The sequence below is a fragment of the Scyliorhinus canicula genome, chromosome 4 (assembly GCF_902713615.1).
Source record: "Scyliorhinus canicula chromosome 4, sScyCan1.1, whole genome shotgun sequence".
Lineage (NCBI taxonomy): Eukaryota > Metazoa > Chordata > Chondrichthyes > Carcharhiniformes > Scyliorhinidae > Scyliorhinus > Scyliorhinus canicula.
In genome coordinates this window covers 233,086,000-233,102,452 of record NC_052149.1, presented here as the reverse complement: position 1 = coordinate 233,102,452, position 16,453 = coordinate 233,086,000, and the positions used below count along the sequence as shown (strand labels likewise).

The 16,453-nt window shown below is 49.2% G+C and overlaps 1 protein-coding gene across 6 annotated transcripts in view; it reads left to right on the top strand.

The window, feature by feature from the left end:
• Positions 1-16,453, top strand: part of LOC119965457 (chromosome-associated kinesin KIF4A) — a 134,218-nt gene that overhangs the window by 55,428 nt on the left and 62,337 nt on the right. For 5 of the 6 annotated variants that reach the window (XM_038796256.1, XM_038796260.1, XM_038796258.1 and 2 more), the window contains exons 4-9: positions 1,843-1,890; positions 4,330-4,476; positions 6,853-6,930; positions 8,991-9,073; positions 12,094-12,201; positions 15,992-16,108. In XM_038796256.1, coding sequence (XP_038652184.1) covers positions 1,843-1,890; positions 4,330-4,476; positions 6,853-6,930; positions 8,991-9,073; positions 12,094-12,201; positions 15,992-16,108 — 581 coding nt within the window. Of the gene's footprint in view, positions 1-1,842; positions 1,891-4,329; positions 4,477-6,136; positions 6,750-6,852; positions 6,931-8,990; positions 9,074-12,093; positions 12,202-15,991; positions 16,109-16,453 lie in introns of those variants that run through there. The other variant, XM_038796259.1, reaches the window with a different exon arrangement.

Sequence of the window (16,453 nt, the reverse complement as noted above, 5' to 3'; positions counted from 1 at the left end):
CACAGACCGAAGATGCTCAGCAAAGCGCTCACCCAGTCTGCGTTTGATCTCTCCGATATAGAGGGGACCACAAACACCTTTGCCAGAAGTACGTATTCCACTTGGCCCCCTTCCAAATGAGGTCGTGGGGGAACCCATGGCGCCAGAGAGACGGGCTGGAGCCAGGGGCCACACAAACCCGCTGCCAAATGTGGACAGCGTTGGGTCCTTTTGACCTCCACTCATGAACTCAGAAGGGTCACAGTGCCTTATATTTGGATGGAAGCCCCTGGCTCTGTGCCCTCTAAGACCCTGTGTGAATCTGGCTCTGTGCCCTCTAGGACCCTGTGTGAATCTGGCTCTGTATCCTCTCGGACCCTGTGTGAATCTGGCTCTGTGCCCTCTAGGACCCTGTGTGAATCTGGCTCTGTGCCTTCCAGGACCCTGTGTGAATCTGGCTCTGTGCCTTCTAAGATCCTGTGTGAATCTGGCTCTGTATCCTCTCGGACCCTGTGTGAATCTGGCTCTGTATCCTCTCGGACCCTGTGTGAATCTGGCTCTGTATCCTCTCGGACCCTGTGTGAATCTGGCTCTGTATCCTCTCGGACCCTGTGTGAATCTGGCTCTGTATCCTCTCGGACCCTGTGTGAATCTGGCTCTGTGCCTTCTAGGACCCTGTGTGAATCTGGCTCTGTGCCCTCTAGGACCCTGTGTGAATCTGGCTCTGTGTCCTCTGGGACCCTGTGTGAATCTGGCTCTGTGCCTTCTAGGACCCTGTGTGAATCTGGCTCTGTATCCTCTCGGACCCTGTGGGAATCTGGCTCTGTGCCCTCTTGGACCCTGTGTGAATCTGGCTCTGTGCCCTCTCGGTCCCTGTGTGAATCTGGCTCTGTGCCTTCTAGGACCCTGTGTGAATCTGGCTCTGTATCCTCTCGGACCCTGTGTGAATCTGGCTCTGTGCCCTCTCGGTCCCTGTGGGAATCTGGCTCTGTATCCTCTCGGACCCTGTGTGAATCTGGCTCTGTATCCTCTCGGACCCTGTGGGAATCTGGCTCTGTATCCTCTCGGACCCTGTGTGAATCTGGCTCTGTGCCCTCTCGGACCCTGTGTGAATCTGGCTCTGTGCCTTCTAGGACCCTGTGTGAATCTGGCTCTGTATCCTCTCGGACCCTGTGGGAATCTGGCTCTGTATCCTCTCGGACCCTGTGTGAATCTGGCTCTGTATCCTCTCGGACCCTGTGGGAATCTGGCTCTGTATCCTCTCGGACCCTGTGGGAATCTGGCTCTGTATCCTCTCGGACCCTGTGGGAATCTGGCTCTGTATCCTCTCGGACCCTGTGGGAATCTGGCTCTGTATCCTCTCGGACCCTGTGGGAATCTGGCTCTGTATCCTCTCGGACCCTGTGTGAATCTGGCTCTGTATCCTCTCGGACCCTGTGTGAATCTGGCTCTGTGCCTTCTAAGATCCTGTGTGAATCTGGCTCTGTGCCTTCCAGGACCCTGTGTGAATCTGGCTCTGTATCCTCTCGGACCCTGTGTGAATCTGGCTCTGTGCCCTCTAGGACCCTGTGTGAATCTGGCTCTGTATCCTCTCGGACCCTGTGTGAATCTGGCTCTGTGCCCTCTAGGACCCTGTGTGAATCTGGCTCTGTATCCTCTCGGACCCTGTGTGAATCTGGCTCTGTATCCTCTCGGACCCTGTGTGAATCTGGCTCTGTGCCCTCTCGGACCCTGTGTGAATCTGGCTCTGTGCCCTCTCGGACCCTGTGTTAATCTGGCTCTGCAGATTGTATATTAGAGGTGGAAGGAGCGAGCTTGATGAATTGCCGGGGGGTTGCATTCTCAAAATTCTTTTTTTTCCAGGAACAAGTGTTCAGATACGATGCCGTATTCAACCAGGATACTGACCAGGTGAGACAACAATGCGGGGCAGTGACCTCGTCTTATTGACACTTGACTAGTAATCCAGAGACCGAGAATAATGCTCTGGAGATCCAGGTTTGAATCCCACCACGGCCGATGGTGAAATTTAAATTTAAATAAAAGTCTAATGCTGACCATGAAACCATTGTCGATTGTTGCAAAACCCCATCAGTTTCACTGATGTCCTTTAGGGAAGGAAATCTGCCGCCCTTACCTGGTCTGGCCTACATGTGCTCCAGATGCACATGAATGTGGTTGACTCTTAACTGCCCCCTCAAGGGCAATTAGGGATGGGTAATAAATGCTGGCACAGCCAGCGACACCCACATCGAAAGAATTAAAAAGAAAATAAATTTTGCACCTTCAGCCAGGTTTCTCTCACCAGTTCCTGGACTTCAAACAATTGCACCAGAATCACAGAATCCCTCCAGTGCAAAAGGAGGCCATTCGACCCATTGGGTCTTACCGACCCTCCGAAAGAGCAGCCTACCTAGGCCCAAACCCCCGCCCCATCCACCTAATCTTTGGATACTAAGGGGCAATCTTAGCATGGTCAGTTCACCTAACCTGCACGTCTTTGGGCTGTGGGAGGAAACCGGAGCACCCGGAGGAAACCCACGCAGACACGGGGAGAGCGTGCAGATTCCGCACAGACAGTGACCTGAGGTCGGAATCGAACCTGGGACCCTGGCGCCGTGAGGCGGCAGTGCTAACCACTGTGCCACTTTTTGACTAAATTGTTTTTTCTTAATAAACATTTTATTGAGGTATTTTTGGTATTATAACAACAACAAAATAAACAATGTAGATGAAACTATAAACATAGTGCAAAAGCCGTCTCCCTTCCTTACAGGTCCCACCTTTATTAATCCCCTACTCTAAGCTAAACTACCCCCGCCCCCCCAACTTCTGCTGACAATTAATTTTCCGCGAAGAAGTTGACGAACGGTTGCCACCTCCGGGCGAACCCTAACAGTGACCCTCTCAAGGCAAACTTGATTTTCTCCAAACACAGAAAGCTAGCCATGTCCGATAGCCAGGTCTCCGAATTCGGGGGCTTTGAGTCCTTCCTTTTGACTGAATTGTTGTAAGTTGAAAGACCTCTGTTTCTCTCTCAGAAACTTCCAACAAACTATTAAATTGAATAAATAGAATAAAATGAGTGAAATTGCTGCTGGCTGGGAGCCCAGAGCAGGCAATAGTGAATTGGCTGAAGTCCAACTCTTTGCTCTGTATGTCCCGACACAGTTACCTAACAACAAGTTATTTCACCTTAAAAGCTGCAGTTAGCCCCTCAGCATCCACAGCCTTTTGACAATGAGATTTCCACTAACTACCCTTAGTTATAGAAAAAGGTGATTTGGCCCAGGAGATCCATGCCAGGTTTTATCCCCCACATGAGCCTCATCCTTCTCCATCAACACATCCTTCTGTTGCTTTCTCCTTCTGTTCCTTTCTCCTTCTGTTGCTTTCTACTTCATGTTGGTCTAGATTCCCCTTACATACTATTTACTGCAACCTTTGTGGAGCTAGCTCTACATTTTTAGCACTCCCTATAAAAGAGGTTTCTCCTGAATTTTCTTTTGGATTTTAGTGACTATCTTGTATTTATGTCCCTTCATTCTGGTCTCCCTAGTTCTAAAACCCATTCATGGTCTTGAACATCTTAATGCTGAGAAGTCATTTCCCCTTGTGGGAGAGTCTGGGAGCAGAGGGCAGAATCTCAGAGGGAGGGGTCACCCATTTCAGTCTGAGCTGGGGAGGAATTTCTTTACCACAGAGAGCTGTGGAGGCTGGGTCCTTAAATATGTTCAAGGCTGAGAGAGACAGATTTTCAATCAGTGAGGGAATCGAGGGTTATGGGGATAAAGCGGGAAAGTAGAGTTGGGATTATCGTATCAAATCAGTTGTGATGCCATTGAGAGGATGCCATTCACCTGAAGAAGGAGCCGTGCTCCGAAAGCTCGTGTTTGAAACAAACTTGAGAGGAGCAGCAGATTCAATGGGCTGAATGGCCTACTTCTGCTCCTGCGCTTATGGTCTTGTAACACCTCTACCAGCTCACGTCTAATCTGGGAGATGGTGGCATAGTGGCAATGTCACTTGACCGGGAATCCAGAGGTCCCAGGTTACTGCCCAGGGAAACACGGGTTCAAATCCCACAATGGCTTTTGGTGTCATTTTAATTAATTGAAGTTTGGAATTGAAAGCAGGTCTCAGAAGTGGTGAAACTCATCTGGTTCACTGATGAAATCTGCCGTCCTTCCCTGGTCTGGCCTACATGTGACTCCAGAATCGCAGCAATGTGGTTGGCTCTTAACTGCCATCCTGAAGTGTTCAGTTCAAGGGCAATTAGGGTTGTGTAACAAATGCTGGCATAGCGAGGTATCCATCTAATGTTACTGTTTCTGTGACACTGCACGTTAGGAGATAGTCTACGAAGAATTGGTAAAACCACTGATTTCCAGAGCAAGGCTGGGGTACAACGTGGCACTGGTTGTGTCCGGCACGTATGTGTCTGGTAAGAACAGGCTGCTACGGGGAGATGAGAAACAGGATGGCATTGTGCAGAAGGTAAGACATTCACTCTCCCATACTGCCCAAGGACAGAGTTCATCGGAGCGCCTGCGTATGTCATTGAGCCTAGTGTCTTGTCATCCTTGCTAATGTTTGCCTAACCTATTTGCTTGCATGTTAGGGAATAGATGACAGTTATATGGCTAAAGGAACATTCAAGGTGTCTCCTCTTCCATCTGACCAGTTAACAATTCAAGGCCTTGGTTGAGGGTTTAAATTATTGTCCTTCTCCAGATATCGAGGCCTCGTGGCCCTTTTATACATAGATTTACATTGAAACAACAGAAACAAGCCACCAGGTCCAAGTGTGTTTGCTCTACACGAGCCTTCTTCCATTCATCTTCACCTAGCCCTATTGTATCATGTTTTATTCCTTTCTCCAGCATATATTTATCTAACTGCTCCTTAAATGTCCACAGGGATCAGTGCTGGGACCTTTCCTGTTCGTAGTATATATAAATGATTGGGAGGTAACTGGTCTGATGACTAAGTTTGCAGATGACACAAAGGTTGGTGGAATTGCGGATAGCGATGAGGACTGTCAGAGGATACAGCAGGATTTAGATTGTTTGGAGAGTTGGGCAGAGAGATGGCAGATGGAGTTTAATCCAGACAAATGTGAGGTAATACATTTTGGAAGGTCTAATGCAGGTAGGGAATATGCAGTGAATGGTAGAACCCTCAAGAGTATTGACAGTCAGAGAAATCTAGGTGTCCAGATCCACAGGTAACTGAAAGGGGCAACACAGGTGGAGAAGGTAGACAAGAAGGCATATGGCATGCTTGCCTTCATTGGCCGGGGCATTGATGCAGCAAGTCATGATGCGGCTGTATAGAACCTTAGTTAGGCCACACAGTGTTCAATTCTGGTCGCCACACTACCAGAAGGATGTGGAGGCTTTAGGGAGGGTGCTGAAGAGATTTACCAGGATGTTGCCTGGTATGGAGGGCATAGTTATGAGGAGCAGTTGAATAAACTCGGTTTGTTCTCACTGGAATGACAGAGGTTGAGGGGCGACCTGATAGAGGTCTACAAAACTATGAGGGGCATAGACAGAGTGGATAGTCAGAGGCTTTTTCCCAGGGTAGAGGGGTCAATTACTAGGGGGCATAGGTTTAAGGTGCGAGGGGCAGGGTTTAGAGGAGCTGCACAGGCACGTTTTTTACACAGAGGGTAGTGGGTGCCTGGAACTCGCTGCTGGAGGAGGTGGTAGAAGCAGGGACGATAGTGACATTTAAGGGGCATCTTGACAAATACATGAATAGGATGGGAATAGAGGGATACGGACCCAGGAAATGTAGAAGATTTTAGTTTAGACGGGCAGCATGGTCGGCACAGGCTTGGAGGGCCGAAGGGCCTGTTCCTGTGCTGTACTTTGTTCTATCTACCCTATTCACTTCAGGAACAATCTTGTTGATGGTGAAGCAGGCTCCAGGACCTGCTCTCCTTGCTCAGTTAGGGCCTAACCATGACTTCAGGCCCTAAGCAATGTGTCTCACTGTTTTTTTTTATTAATTTAGATTACCCAATTATTTTTTCCAATTAAGGGGCAATTTAGCGTGGCCAATCCACCTACTCTGCACATTTTTGGGTTGTGGGGGTGAAACCCACGCAGACACGAGGAGAATGTGCAAACTCCACACAGACAGTGACCCAGAGCCGGGATCGAACCCGGGACCTCAGCGCCGTGAGGCGGTTGTGCTAACCACTAGGCCATCGTGCTGCCCTATGTGTCTCACTGTTAACTCTTCGATGCAGTGGCCTCACAAGCCACCCAGCTGTCCAGAAGGCGGCAGCCCACCACCTTCCCGAGGGCAATTAGGAATGAACAATCGATACAGGCCTTAATTGACAGTGATGCCCAAATTTGGTGGACGAAAAGGTACTGAAGTATTAACATTTACCACACTGCCGGATGCCAGCAATATCAGTGGATAATTCTCTCACCTCTGAATCAGAAACTGTGGTTTCCAAACTCCGCCCCCCAGAGACCTGAGCACAGAGTACTGCACTGTTAGAGGAGCCATCTCGCTGCTGCAACATTAAACCAAGATCCCACAGCACTGTATTCAAGAACGGCAGGAGAGTTATCCCTACTGTTCTGCCCAATGTTTATCTTCAAACAACTTCACTAAAAAAAAATGACTGGCCAGGTCATTATCGCATTTCTGCCTGTGGGATCTTCCTGTGAGTAAACTGGGTGCCACGTTTCCTACTGAACAATAACGACTACACTCCATTGATTATGCAACTTTTGGGATGTCCAGAGGTAGTGGAAGGCACTATAGAAATGCAGGTATTTACTTTACCAGCTCTTCCTCTTGTGAAACATTTATTGAAACTAAGGGCAGATAAACCATTGTTCTCCACAGCTCACAAAGGACTTGTTTGAAGAGCTGGACAAGGGTGAAGATCATCGGAAGCGACTCATTACAGTTTCAAATATTCAGGTGAAATCAGTTGGATTCTATAATAATTTGCCAAAATTGGTTGAAAGAAACAAAGAATTAATCTCAATCATCACCCAGTGATTTCAGGAGATTGGCAGAGTGCTGCATGTATAAAATCTTTCATAATCTCATTGCAACAGCCCTGGAAACCTGGGGAGAAACACCATTTTATATTGTTTTCCTCGGCTTTCTAATGAGGATACGGCAAATAACAGGGAGAAACCCGGGGGAATGCTCCCCGCAGTGAATGTCTGCCGCTGTAGAATGACGACGGAGTATGGTATAGCACAGAATTTGGCCACTCGGCCCTTCTTGCCTGCACTGTCGTGGTCTCCCTATGGTGGTGGGGTCAAGTGAGTGTGCAAATGGTAACCTCCCGATACACTGGCCACCTCTTCCTCACAGCCGCACCTGTTATGATTTGCCTGCGTGCAGGGCAGCACGGTGGCCTAGTGGTTAGCACTGCTGCCTCACGGCACTGAGGTCCCAGATTCGATCCCGGCTCTGGGTCACTGTCCGTGTGGAGTTTGCACATTAGATCTTTAGAACAGTACAGCACAGAACAGGCCCTTCGGCCCTCGATGTTGTGCCGAGCAATGATCACCCTACTCAAACTCACGTATCCACCCTATACCCGTAACCCAACAACTCCCCCTTAACCTTACTTTTAGGACACTACGGGCAATTTAGCATGGCCATTCCACCTAACCCATTCTCCCCGTGTCTGCGTGGGTTTTACCGCCACAACCCAAAAATGTGCAGAGTAGGTGGATTGGCCATGCTAAATTGCCCCTTAATTGGAAAAAATAATTGGGTAATCTAAATGAGAAAAAAAAATGATTTGCCTGCGTGCTATTGCCATGTAAAGGTTCTCGGCAGATCAAGGGTTAATGTGAGACTGGCGAATCGCCTCGCTCGCAACGTGATGTATAGAATCACAGGATACGAGGCTCTGGGAGAAAACAATCTAGGCAGGAGTTCTGTCAGCAACCTGCTTGCATGGAACATCTCCATGCATAACCATACCATGGATGTGTGAATAGTTAACACTAGCAATAAACAGTTCATATTTAACCATACAAGTTTCAGCTCCCTTATTGAGACATCGAACAAATCTATGATGCAATATACGATGGGAAAAACAGCACCCATACCATGACATGGTAGGCAGGGGTGAGAGCTCTTAAAAGATCAAGCATCAGAGATAGTATGGACATGGCAATCCACGGCGATATGAAAGGTGGCAGTTAGTGGCATTAATCCTGAACAGTGTCCCAAGGCGTGATAAACTAAAGCCCATCTATAGGCAAGAAGAAAAATTGCAAAACCCCTGAATGAGAGACCACAAGACGGATGAGCAAAGATACTAAAAGCTGTACTTAGATGTTAGAATAGGTGATGGTCCCAAAGCTCAGCATATTGAGGACGATGAAAGAGAGCTGCAAGCAAAACACAATTTCTTTTTTAAACCTGCAAAAAACAAGGCAGACAGAGTTAAATAGAAACCTGCAGTGCACATTGCAGAAAAAAAAAATTAGAGTTTAAATAAAGGAGAGATTCTGCAGAGATTTTGAAGACCCAGATCGCTGCAATGGCCTTCTTTTTGAAAGGGAGATGTTTTAAAAATTTGGCATCTTGAAGAAAAAGAGCCTGCCAAATTGTAGCAGAGCAGGAAATCAAAGACAACTTGCGACTTTAACGGTGATATATTTCTCAGTTGCGACAAAGAGAAAAGGGGTGGAGGTGTCACACACACACACACCCCCCCCCCCCCCCCCCCCCCGGTCACCCAGACTCGAAACATTAGATCCGTTCTCTCTCCATAGATGCTGTCAGGCCTGCTGAGATTTTCCAGCATGTTCTGTTTTTGCACTTTAAGACCTACCTCATTGGCCAAACCTTTGGTCACCTGTCCTGATATCTCGGCGTCAAACGTTGTCCAATAGTCACTTTTGTGAAGCACCTGGGAATGTTTCACTGTGTTGAAGGCACTATATGAATGCAGGTTTTTTTGTTGCTGCTGTACCCGTTCCCTAACTCACTCATTTTCAATCCCTCAGTTTCAAATCGATGGTTCGACTGTGGATTTACTCAACCCACATGACAGAGAAATACAATGTCTGCATCATCCAGTGCTGGGACTGTAAGTGGGAACTCCATGTGCAATACATGATGCTGTGTGGAAGAAGAGTCTCTGACCTGTATGTCTCATGTGTTGCAGCATGCGTGTTTGCAGATGCATGGCACCTGTGTTCCATGTGCTACAAAAGGTCTATTTGGTATGTAACTGGTGTGCATGCTTCATGGATTACCGCAGCATAATGTGTGCTCTGTATGTTTAGTGTGAAATTAATGATCCCCTCATCTTACACAATGTATATCGGAGTAGTGGATGCGTGATCGGTGTGCCCATAGAGTCATTATGACACAAAAGGAGGCCATTCGGACCATCGAGTCTATGCCAGCTCTCTGCAGTCTGTTCCATTCCTCCACTCTATCCCTGCAGCCCTGGCAAGTTTATTTCCCTCCAGTGCCCATCCACTTTCCTTTTGAAATCATTGATTGTTTCTGCCTCCACTCCCCTGGTGGGCAGCGAATTCCACGCTATTACCACTCGCTGAGTAAAAGGTTGTTTTCTTTCACATTTCCCCCCAGCATCTCTTGCCCAAAACATTAAATCTGTGCCCCCAGCCCCGGACCATCAGCCAATGGGAATAGTTGACCATGGCTGGAATTTTTCGGCTGTTCCCGCTGTTGGCGATCACTCCTGCCACGGGTTCCTCGGTGACAGAGAGTTCGAGCGACGGAAAAACCTGTGGACAGCGGTAAAACCAGAGGAACCCACTGCCGGCTAATGATGGGCTATCTCCAGCCCCGCAAAAATCGCTCCACGGTTTAAATCCTCCTGCTTGAACAGCTGACTGATCACAATAAAATTGTGTGTATGACAGAGACACTAAACACAGAGGAATCTACAAAGCTCTGTTGCATCATTGCTATTTGTGGTGGTGTGGCCCCTTTAGGGGGGGGGGGTGAGCTCTGACATGTGACCAACTGGGGGCCAATTGCGTGGGAGTGCGCGAAGCCCGGCCAATGGGGAGTTTGTGCGGGGCCCTGGGACCAGGCCCCGGGCAGTGTGGGCGAGGGAGGCGGGGCCCTGGGACCAGGCCCCGGGCAGTGTGGGCGAGGGAGGCGGGGCCCTGGGACCAGGCCCCAGGCAGTGTGGGCGAGGGAGGCGGGGCCCTGGGACCAGGCCCCGGGCAGTGTGGGCGAGGGAGGCGGGGCCCTGGGACCAGGCCCCAGGCAGTGTGGGCGAGGGAGGCGGGGCCCTGGGACCAGGCCCCAGGCAGTGTGGGCGAGGGAGGCGGGGCCCTGGGACCAGGCCCCGGGCAGTGTGGGCGAGGGAGGCGGGGCCCTGGGACCAGGCCCCAGGCAGTGTGGGCGAGGGAGCTGAAGAGTAAAGACCTGTTGTATAGTGCCCCGTGCCTGTTATCTAACTTCCTTTGCCTTTCGTCAATAAACCTCTTTGTTAATTACTGGAAGCCCCTGGTGTCTGTCACGACAAATAAAGGTTTAATCGAATAATTCAACTTCCGAGAGGATTTGGAAGTGGGGACAGTATGAAGGCTTCTGACAGAGCAGGAGAAGGTCACAGGCAGTCTACCCAGGATGTAAAGATATCTCTCCCATGTGTGAGGTCAGCTCCTCCACAACCTGTGAAGGACGATGGGCTCCAGTGAGAGCTATCAGTTGTTTTTTTGTGTGGAATCAGTCCCATGTAGAGAATTGGGCAAAATTGGTGACAATAGGAAAGTCCAGTTGTCAAGCAGAATAAAATATTTCCCTGGGAACAAAAGTGAGACTGATGATTAACATGGGGGCCGGTTTAGCTCAGTTTACTGACAGCTGGTTCCCGATGCAGAGCGAGGCATCGCCATATCTTCACACTACTCGGTGAAGCAATGGGTCCCATTCTGAGGGGTAGCCCGGTGCGGTACTTGTTTAATTATGACATTGTCCAAAATGATGAAATTATCAGGTAAACAAAGTGAGTAATTGGTGTTGAGATTGCTATGGGCCAGGGTTTAGAGAACCCCAAAGTGCATCATGGAGTTCACCTGACCCACAACTTTTAATAGATTGTGGTATGGGGAGCACACGGCCCACTCGACAGGGGTGTGGCAGCAGACATCTAACAGTATTTGTTAAAGCAAAACAATGTTTATAATATGAACTCAAGTTAACGTTTTTAAAACATACAGTGAACATCTTAGCAACCATCAATTCAAACACAACCCCCAAAGGATACAACACTAAGTAATCCTTAATAACTTCCCAAACAACATCCAGAAGACAAAAGACCCTTTTAACACAGAGATCAGGTTTAAATTCTCTAATGAGAGCAGTTATCCCTTTGAAATCATCCAAATGAACACTCTTTAGCCTGTACAGAGATCCATGCACATCTGCTGGCTTTCACTGCAGCTCTTCTCTCTGAAAACAAAACTAAAAACTCACTCTATAGCAGCCTGCTCAAAAACGAAAGTAAAGCAGAGAGACAGCCCAGCTCCACCCACTCTCTGACATCACTGCAGCTCTAACAAACACCCATTTCTTAAAGGTACACCCAATACAGCTAATCAATAAATCCCCATTTCTTAAAGGTACACTCAATACAGTTAATCAATAACCCCCCATTTCTTAAAGGTACTCTCACATGACAAGATACAGGTTAGCAAGAGTAATCTATTGAATCAAGGTTTCAGAGAGTCGAAAAATAGTTTTCCAGATTATCTCTGACATTGATGAAAATACTGTTGCCGACAAACAGTGGAAGTACTGGGGAGAATGCAGTGAACAGTTTAAGCAGCAACAGGTAACACACGGGGTAGGTTGGAAACCACAAACTATACCATCCAGATAGAAGGGGAAGCGGGGACACCAGCAAAGCGTATAAAGATTAAAATGTGTTTAGAGAAGGTAGGTCTTGAGAACTGAAAGCGTCAATAGAACAGGAGCAGGCCATTCAGCCCCTCGGGCCTGTGCCATGTGTAATCACATCATGGATTATCTGTACCTCAGTTCCATTCAAATGGCCACTTCTTGTTTGCTGAAGGTTTGATTTGAGAGAACTTATATTCCTTTGAACTCATTTGGTTCCAGAATCACAGAGGAGCTCAGTGAGTTTGTCGTGTCCCGCTACGAAGATGCTTGGGACTTGTACCTCCAGGGGGCAAAGGCTGAGAAACTGGCAGGAGCACACCTGGACAGGTAGCTATGTGAGAGATGTCAATGCTGTCGGGAGTGTTCCGATACATTCATATGTTCAACTTAACGGTCCGCTGCTGTATATGTGCAAACTTCATGTCAACACAAAGTGGTGTTGCCTTGCACACTGCGCCCACAAGGACTGGACACCTTTGGCATGGGCAGATCTCACGATGAGCCAAAGTCACTTTGCCACATTGTGCAGGCAAAAGCAGAGATTGTTGCACCTTTGAATTGACAAGTGGATAAATATTTGAGATGGAGCAAGACATAAAGGCCATGGATAGAGCATGGGGTTGCTTTTTGATTGCTCCAACAAAAGAACGGACCAAATGGCCTCTGCAGTTGTGCACGTTATTATGGCTGAAAACTACAAGGGATAAATTTCCTCAGGACCCCTCCCATTTCGCTGCCATAGCAATAGGGGAAGTTCCATTTTCATTTGAGTTCACAAGGAAATTCGTGCCTGGAGTGGATTCCTCCTGTTTATCAAGGTGATGGCGTTATCAGTGGGAAATTGAAGTCCTTCCTATTTCAGATCCCTCGTACCTTGTCAAGGTAAAAGACGAGCACCGACAGATGCATAAGAATTTACTCTATTCTCCCACAACCCCAAATTAGAATCCCCATTCCACTTCATGTTATTCTGCCAATCTGTCACATCAGCGTTTCGAAACAGGACTTCCAATATAGGGCCACATTTTGGGCAGTTTGTGCATGGATTAGGAATTGGACAGGCATTGCTGATTAGGGACTGATTTAGCACAGGGCTAAATCGCTGGCTTTGAAAGCAGACCAAGGCAGCGTGGTTCAATTCCCGCACCAGCCCCCTGAACAGGCTGTGGCGACTAGGGGCTTTTCATGGTAACTTCATTTGAAGCCGACTTGTGACAATAAGTGATTTTCATTTGTGGGCAGCACGGTAGCATAGTGGTTAGCATAAATGCTTCCCCTCCCCCCCCCCCCCCCGGCGTCGGATCCCCCGGCGCTCCCCTCCAGGACGCCCTGCATGCTTACCTGCCAGGCCCCGCCGTGCATGAGGTGAGTAATTCACGCCGGCGGGACTGGCCAAAGCTTTATTGCCACTCGGCCCATCGGGCCCGGAGAATCACCGGGGGGTCCGCTGTCAACGGCCCCTGACCGGCGTGGCGGCAATCCCGCTGGCACCCGGTAAATGGCGCCGGAGAATAGGGCAGCCGGGGTCGGGGCGGTGGGGTGGGATTCGGCCCTCTCCCCCTTGCGCCGGATTGGAGAATCCCGGCCGTGATCCTTACAACCAGTTCAATCGATCCAGAAGAAAATAAAGAATTTCCACTCATATACAGGACCTGTATATGTGAAGCGCATTCCAGCCAATGAAGTCACAGTTTGAACTCAGGAAATGCTGCAGCCAATTTGCGCACAGCAAGCTCCCAACAAACAGCAATGTTATCATCGCGGAAACTTCCGATAATTTGTCAGAGTGTCGGTTTCAGCGAGGGAAAACCGGCGTGTAGCTCTCCAGCTGCATAACCGAGGTTTCTCTCCAGGGTTTCTGGCGCTCTGTGCACAGAGAACCTGGGGCCATGGCTTCCCCCGCCACTCCAGAGGTGTGGGGCCTGATGGGGCCGGCAACAGCAGCTCCACACTGACCAGGACGCCAAAGAGACCCAGGCGCCATCTTTAAAGGGCGCCTCGATCTGCACTGAATGGAGACTCACCCACCCCACACGCATCAGGGGAACCCCCCCCCCCCCCACCCCACCCCCGAACACACAAGGGGAAACCCCCTGCCCGCAATGGGGCGTCCCAAAGGGCCTGACCTGGCATAGCCTCGGGCAGTGCCACCTTGTCAGTCCACACTGACTGGCATACAGTGCCAGGGTACAGTGCCCGAGGCAATGTCAGGGGGCAGTGCCAGGGTATCAGGGGGAAGTGCCAGAGCAATGCCTGGGCATGTGTCAATCCCCCCCCCCCCCCCCCCCCCCCCCCCCCCGCAGCTATCCTTACCTTCGCACGTCCAGCGGGTTCCCCTCTACTAACTTCCCGTTTTGCTAAAGCCTTTGTCAACTTCGCCAACGTGACCCTTACCCGGGGCGTTTGGAGGGGGGGGGGGGGGGGGACACATATGGCAGGGAAGCCCTTTAAAGATATTTATATTTATTTAAATGTCTTTAAATGAGGTTCCAGCCCTTTCTGGGTGGCCACCAGCGGAGCGATGGGGAAAATCTCAGAACGAGCGCACGCCGCTGAGATTCCCGTTCTGGCGGTCTCTCGGGATGTTCATCTTTCTCGCCCGTGCCAAACACCAGCTGAAAATGACCCCCACCCACCCAATCTCTGTTTTAGGTGTCCGCTGAGGGAGAAATACTTTACAGAACACCAAGAAGAACTGTCCTTCAAAATGGTGGCCATGGAATTGTTTATATCCACCTGGAAGGGCAAATGGGGCCTTAGCTTAATGCCTCAGCTGAAAGTCAGCTCCTCCGGCAGAGCGGCACTTCCTCAGTCCTGGCACTGGGTGTGTCAACATAGATGATGTGCTCAAGTAACCTGGAGTGGGTCTTGTGGCCTCCGCTTTCTCACTCAGGGGTCAGAGTTCGAGCCATTGTGACACTGGTCGAAACCTGCTGTCCCATCAGCACGGTAGCACAGTGGTTAGCACAATTGCTTCACAGCTCCAGGATCCCAGGTTCGATTCCCGGCTTGGGTCACTGTCTGTGCGGAGTCTGCACGTTCTCCCAGTGTGTGCGTGGGTTTCCTCCGGGTGCTCCAGTTTCCTCCCACAGTCCAAAGATGTGCAGGTTAGGTGGATTGGCCATGATAAATTGTCCTTAGTGTCCAAAATTGCCCTTAGTGTTGGGTGGGGTTACTGGGTTATGGGGATAGGGTGGAGGTGTTGACCTTGGGTAGGGTGCTCTTTCCAAGAGCCGGTGCAGACTCGATGGGCCGAGTGGCCTCCTTCTGCACTGTAAATTCTATGAAAAGGCAGTCCTTCACACTGAGCTCACTGTGTTGCATTCAAAGCCAGGTACCAGATAAACTGTGAGACAAATTTCACAATGCTTTGTCAAGTGCAACTGCTGTTGCTATGCGGGTAAATGCAACAGCAAACTGGATCCACCAACAATAAATAAAATGGATAAAATGTTCTGTTTTGCACGGTGTTGATTGAATGTTAGTCAAAACATCAGCAGACGTCTCTCCAGAGGCAGCACAGTAGCACAGTGGTTAGCACTGTTGCCTCACAGCGCCAGGGACCCAGGTTCGATTCCCGGCTTGGGTCACTGTCTGTGCGAAGTCTGCACGTTCTCCCCGTGTGTGCGTGGGTATCCTCCGGGTGCTCCGGTTTCCTCCCACAAGTCTCGAAAGACGTGCTTGTTAGGTGAATTGGACATTCTGAATTCTCCCTCAGTGTACCCGAACAGGTGCCGGAGTGTGGCGACTAGGGGATTTTCACAGTAACTTCATTGCAGTGGTAATGTAAGCCTACTTGTGACAATAAAGATTATTAATTATTAACATCTTTGAATGGCGCTGTTAGATCTTTCACAGGCCCAGGTAAGAAGTTGGCAGGGATAAAGCCTAATATCTCACCTGACCGTCAGTATATGCAGCCCTGCTGCACTCCCTCAGCACTGGAGTACCAGCCTCAATTATGCGTTCTGGAATGGGATTTAACTGGACCCAAGAATAAAGAAAATGACCTTTTGATCGAAGCTGTGACAGTAATGAAAGGATAGGGTACTAATTGTGAAACATATATTGTGAAATTATAGAAACTCGATTTGTTTAATTTCCTTTGTAAATCCAGGTGCAGCACATTATTTACAATTTCCCTGGAGCAGCAGGAGACGAGCGGTAGTTGTCTTCATTCGTCTATCCGGCTATTTGACCTTACAGGAGAGGCTGAGAAAGGTGCAGTGAATGGGTGAGTCGACAAACATTAACCCCTCTTTGCCAACAAGGTTGTCCAACATTTGTCAGCCTGCCTCCTTAATCATACACCCTTAGTCCTCACAAGCCCATGTCCCCTCGCAGACAGATCACTTTGTCTTGTTCTTCACCAGATCCTCTGTTGTGAAGCCACAAAAGCCTTCCTCCTTTTTCCCCCAACAATACAAACAAAACAAAGAAAAGGCAAATAACGTCAACTCTAAACCCAAAGTCCTGAATAGCTGACGGTGTCTAACTCTTTGAAAAAGGAGATAAAGGGTGTGGTGGTATGGATATGAGCACTGCCATTGGTGCAGAGCACTGGCTTCCCATTGGCTCT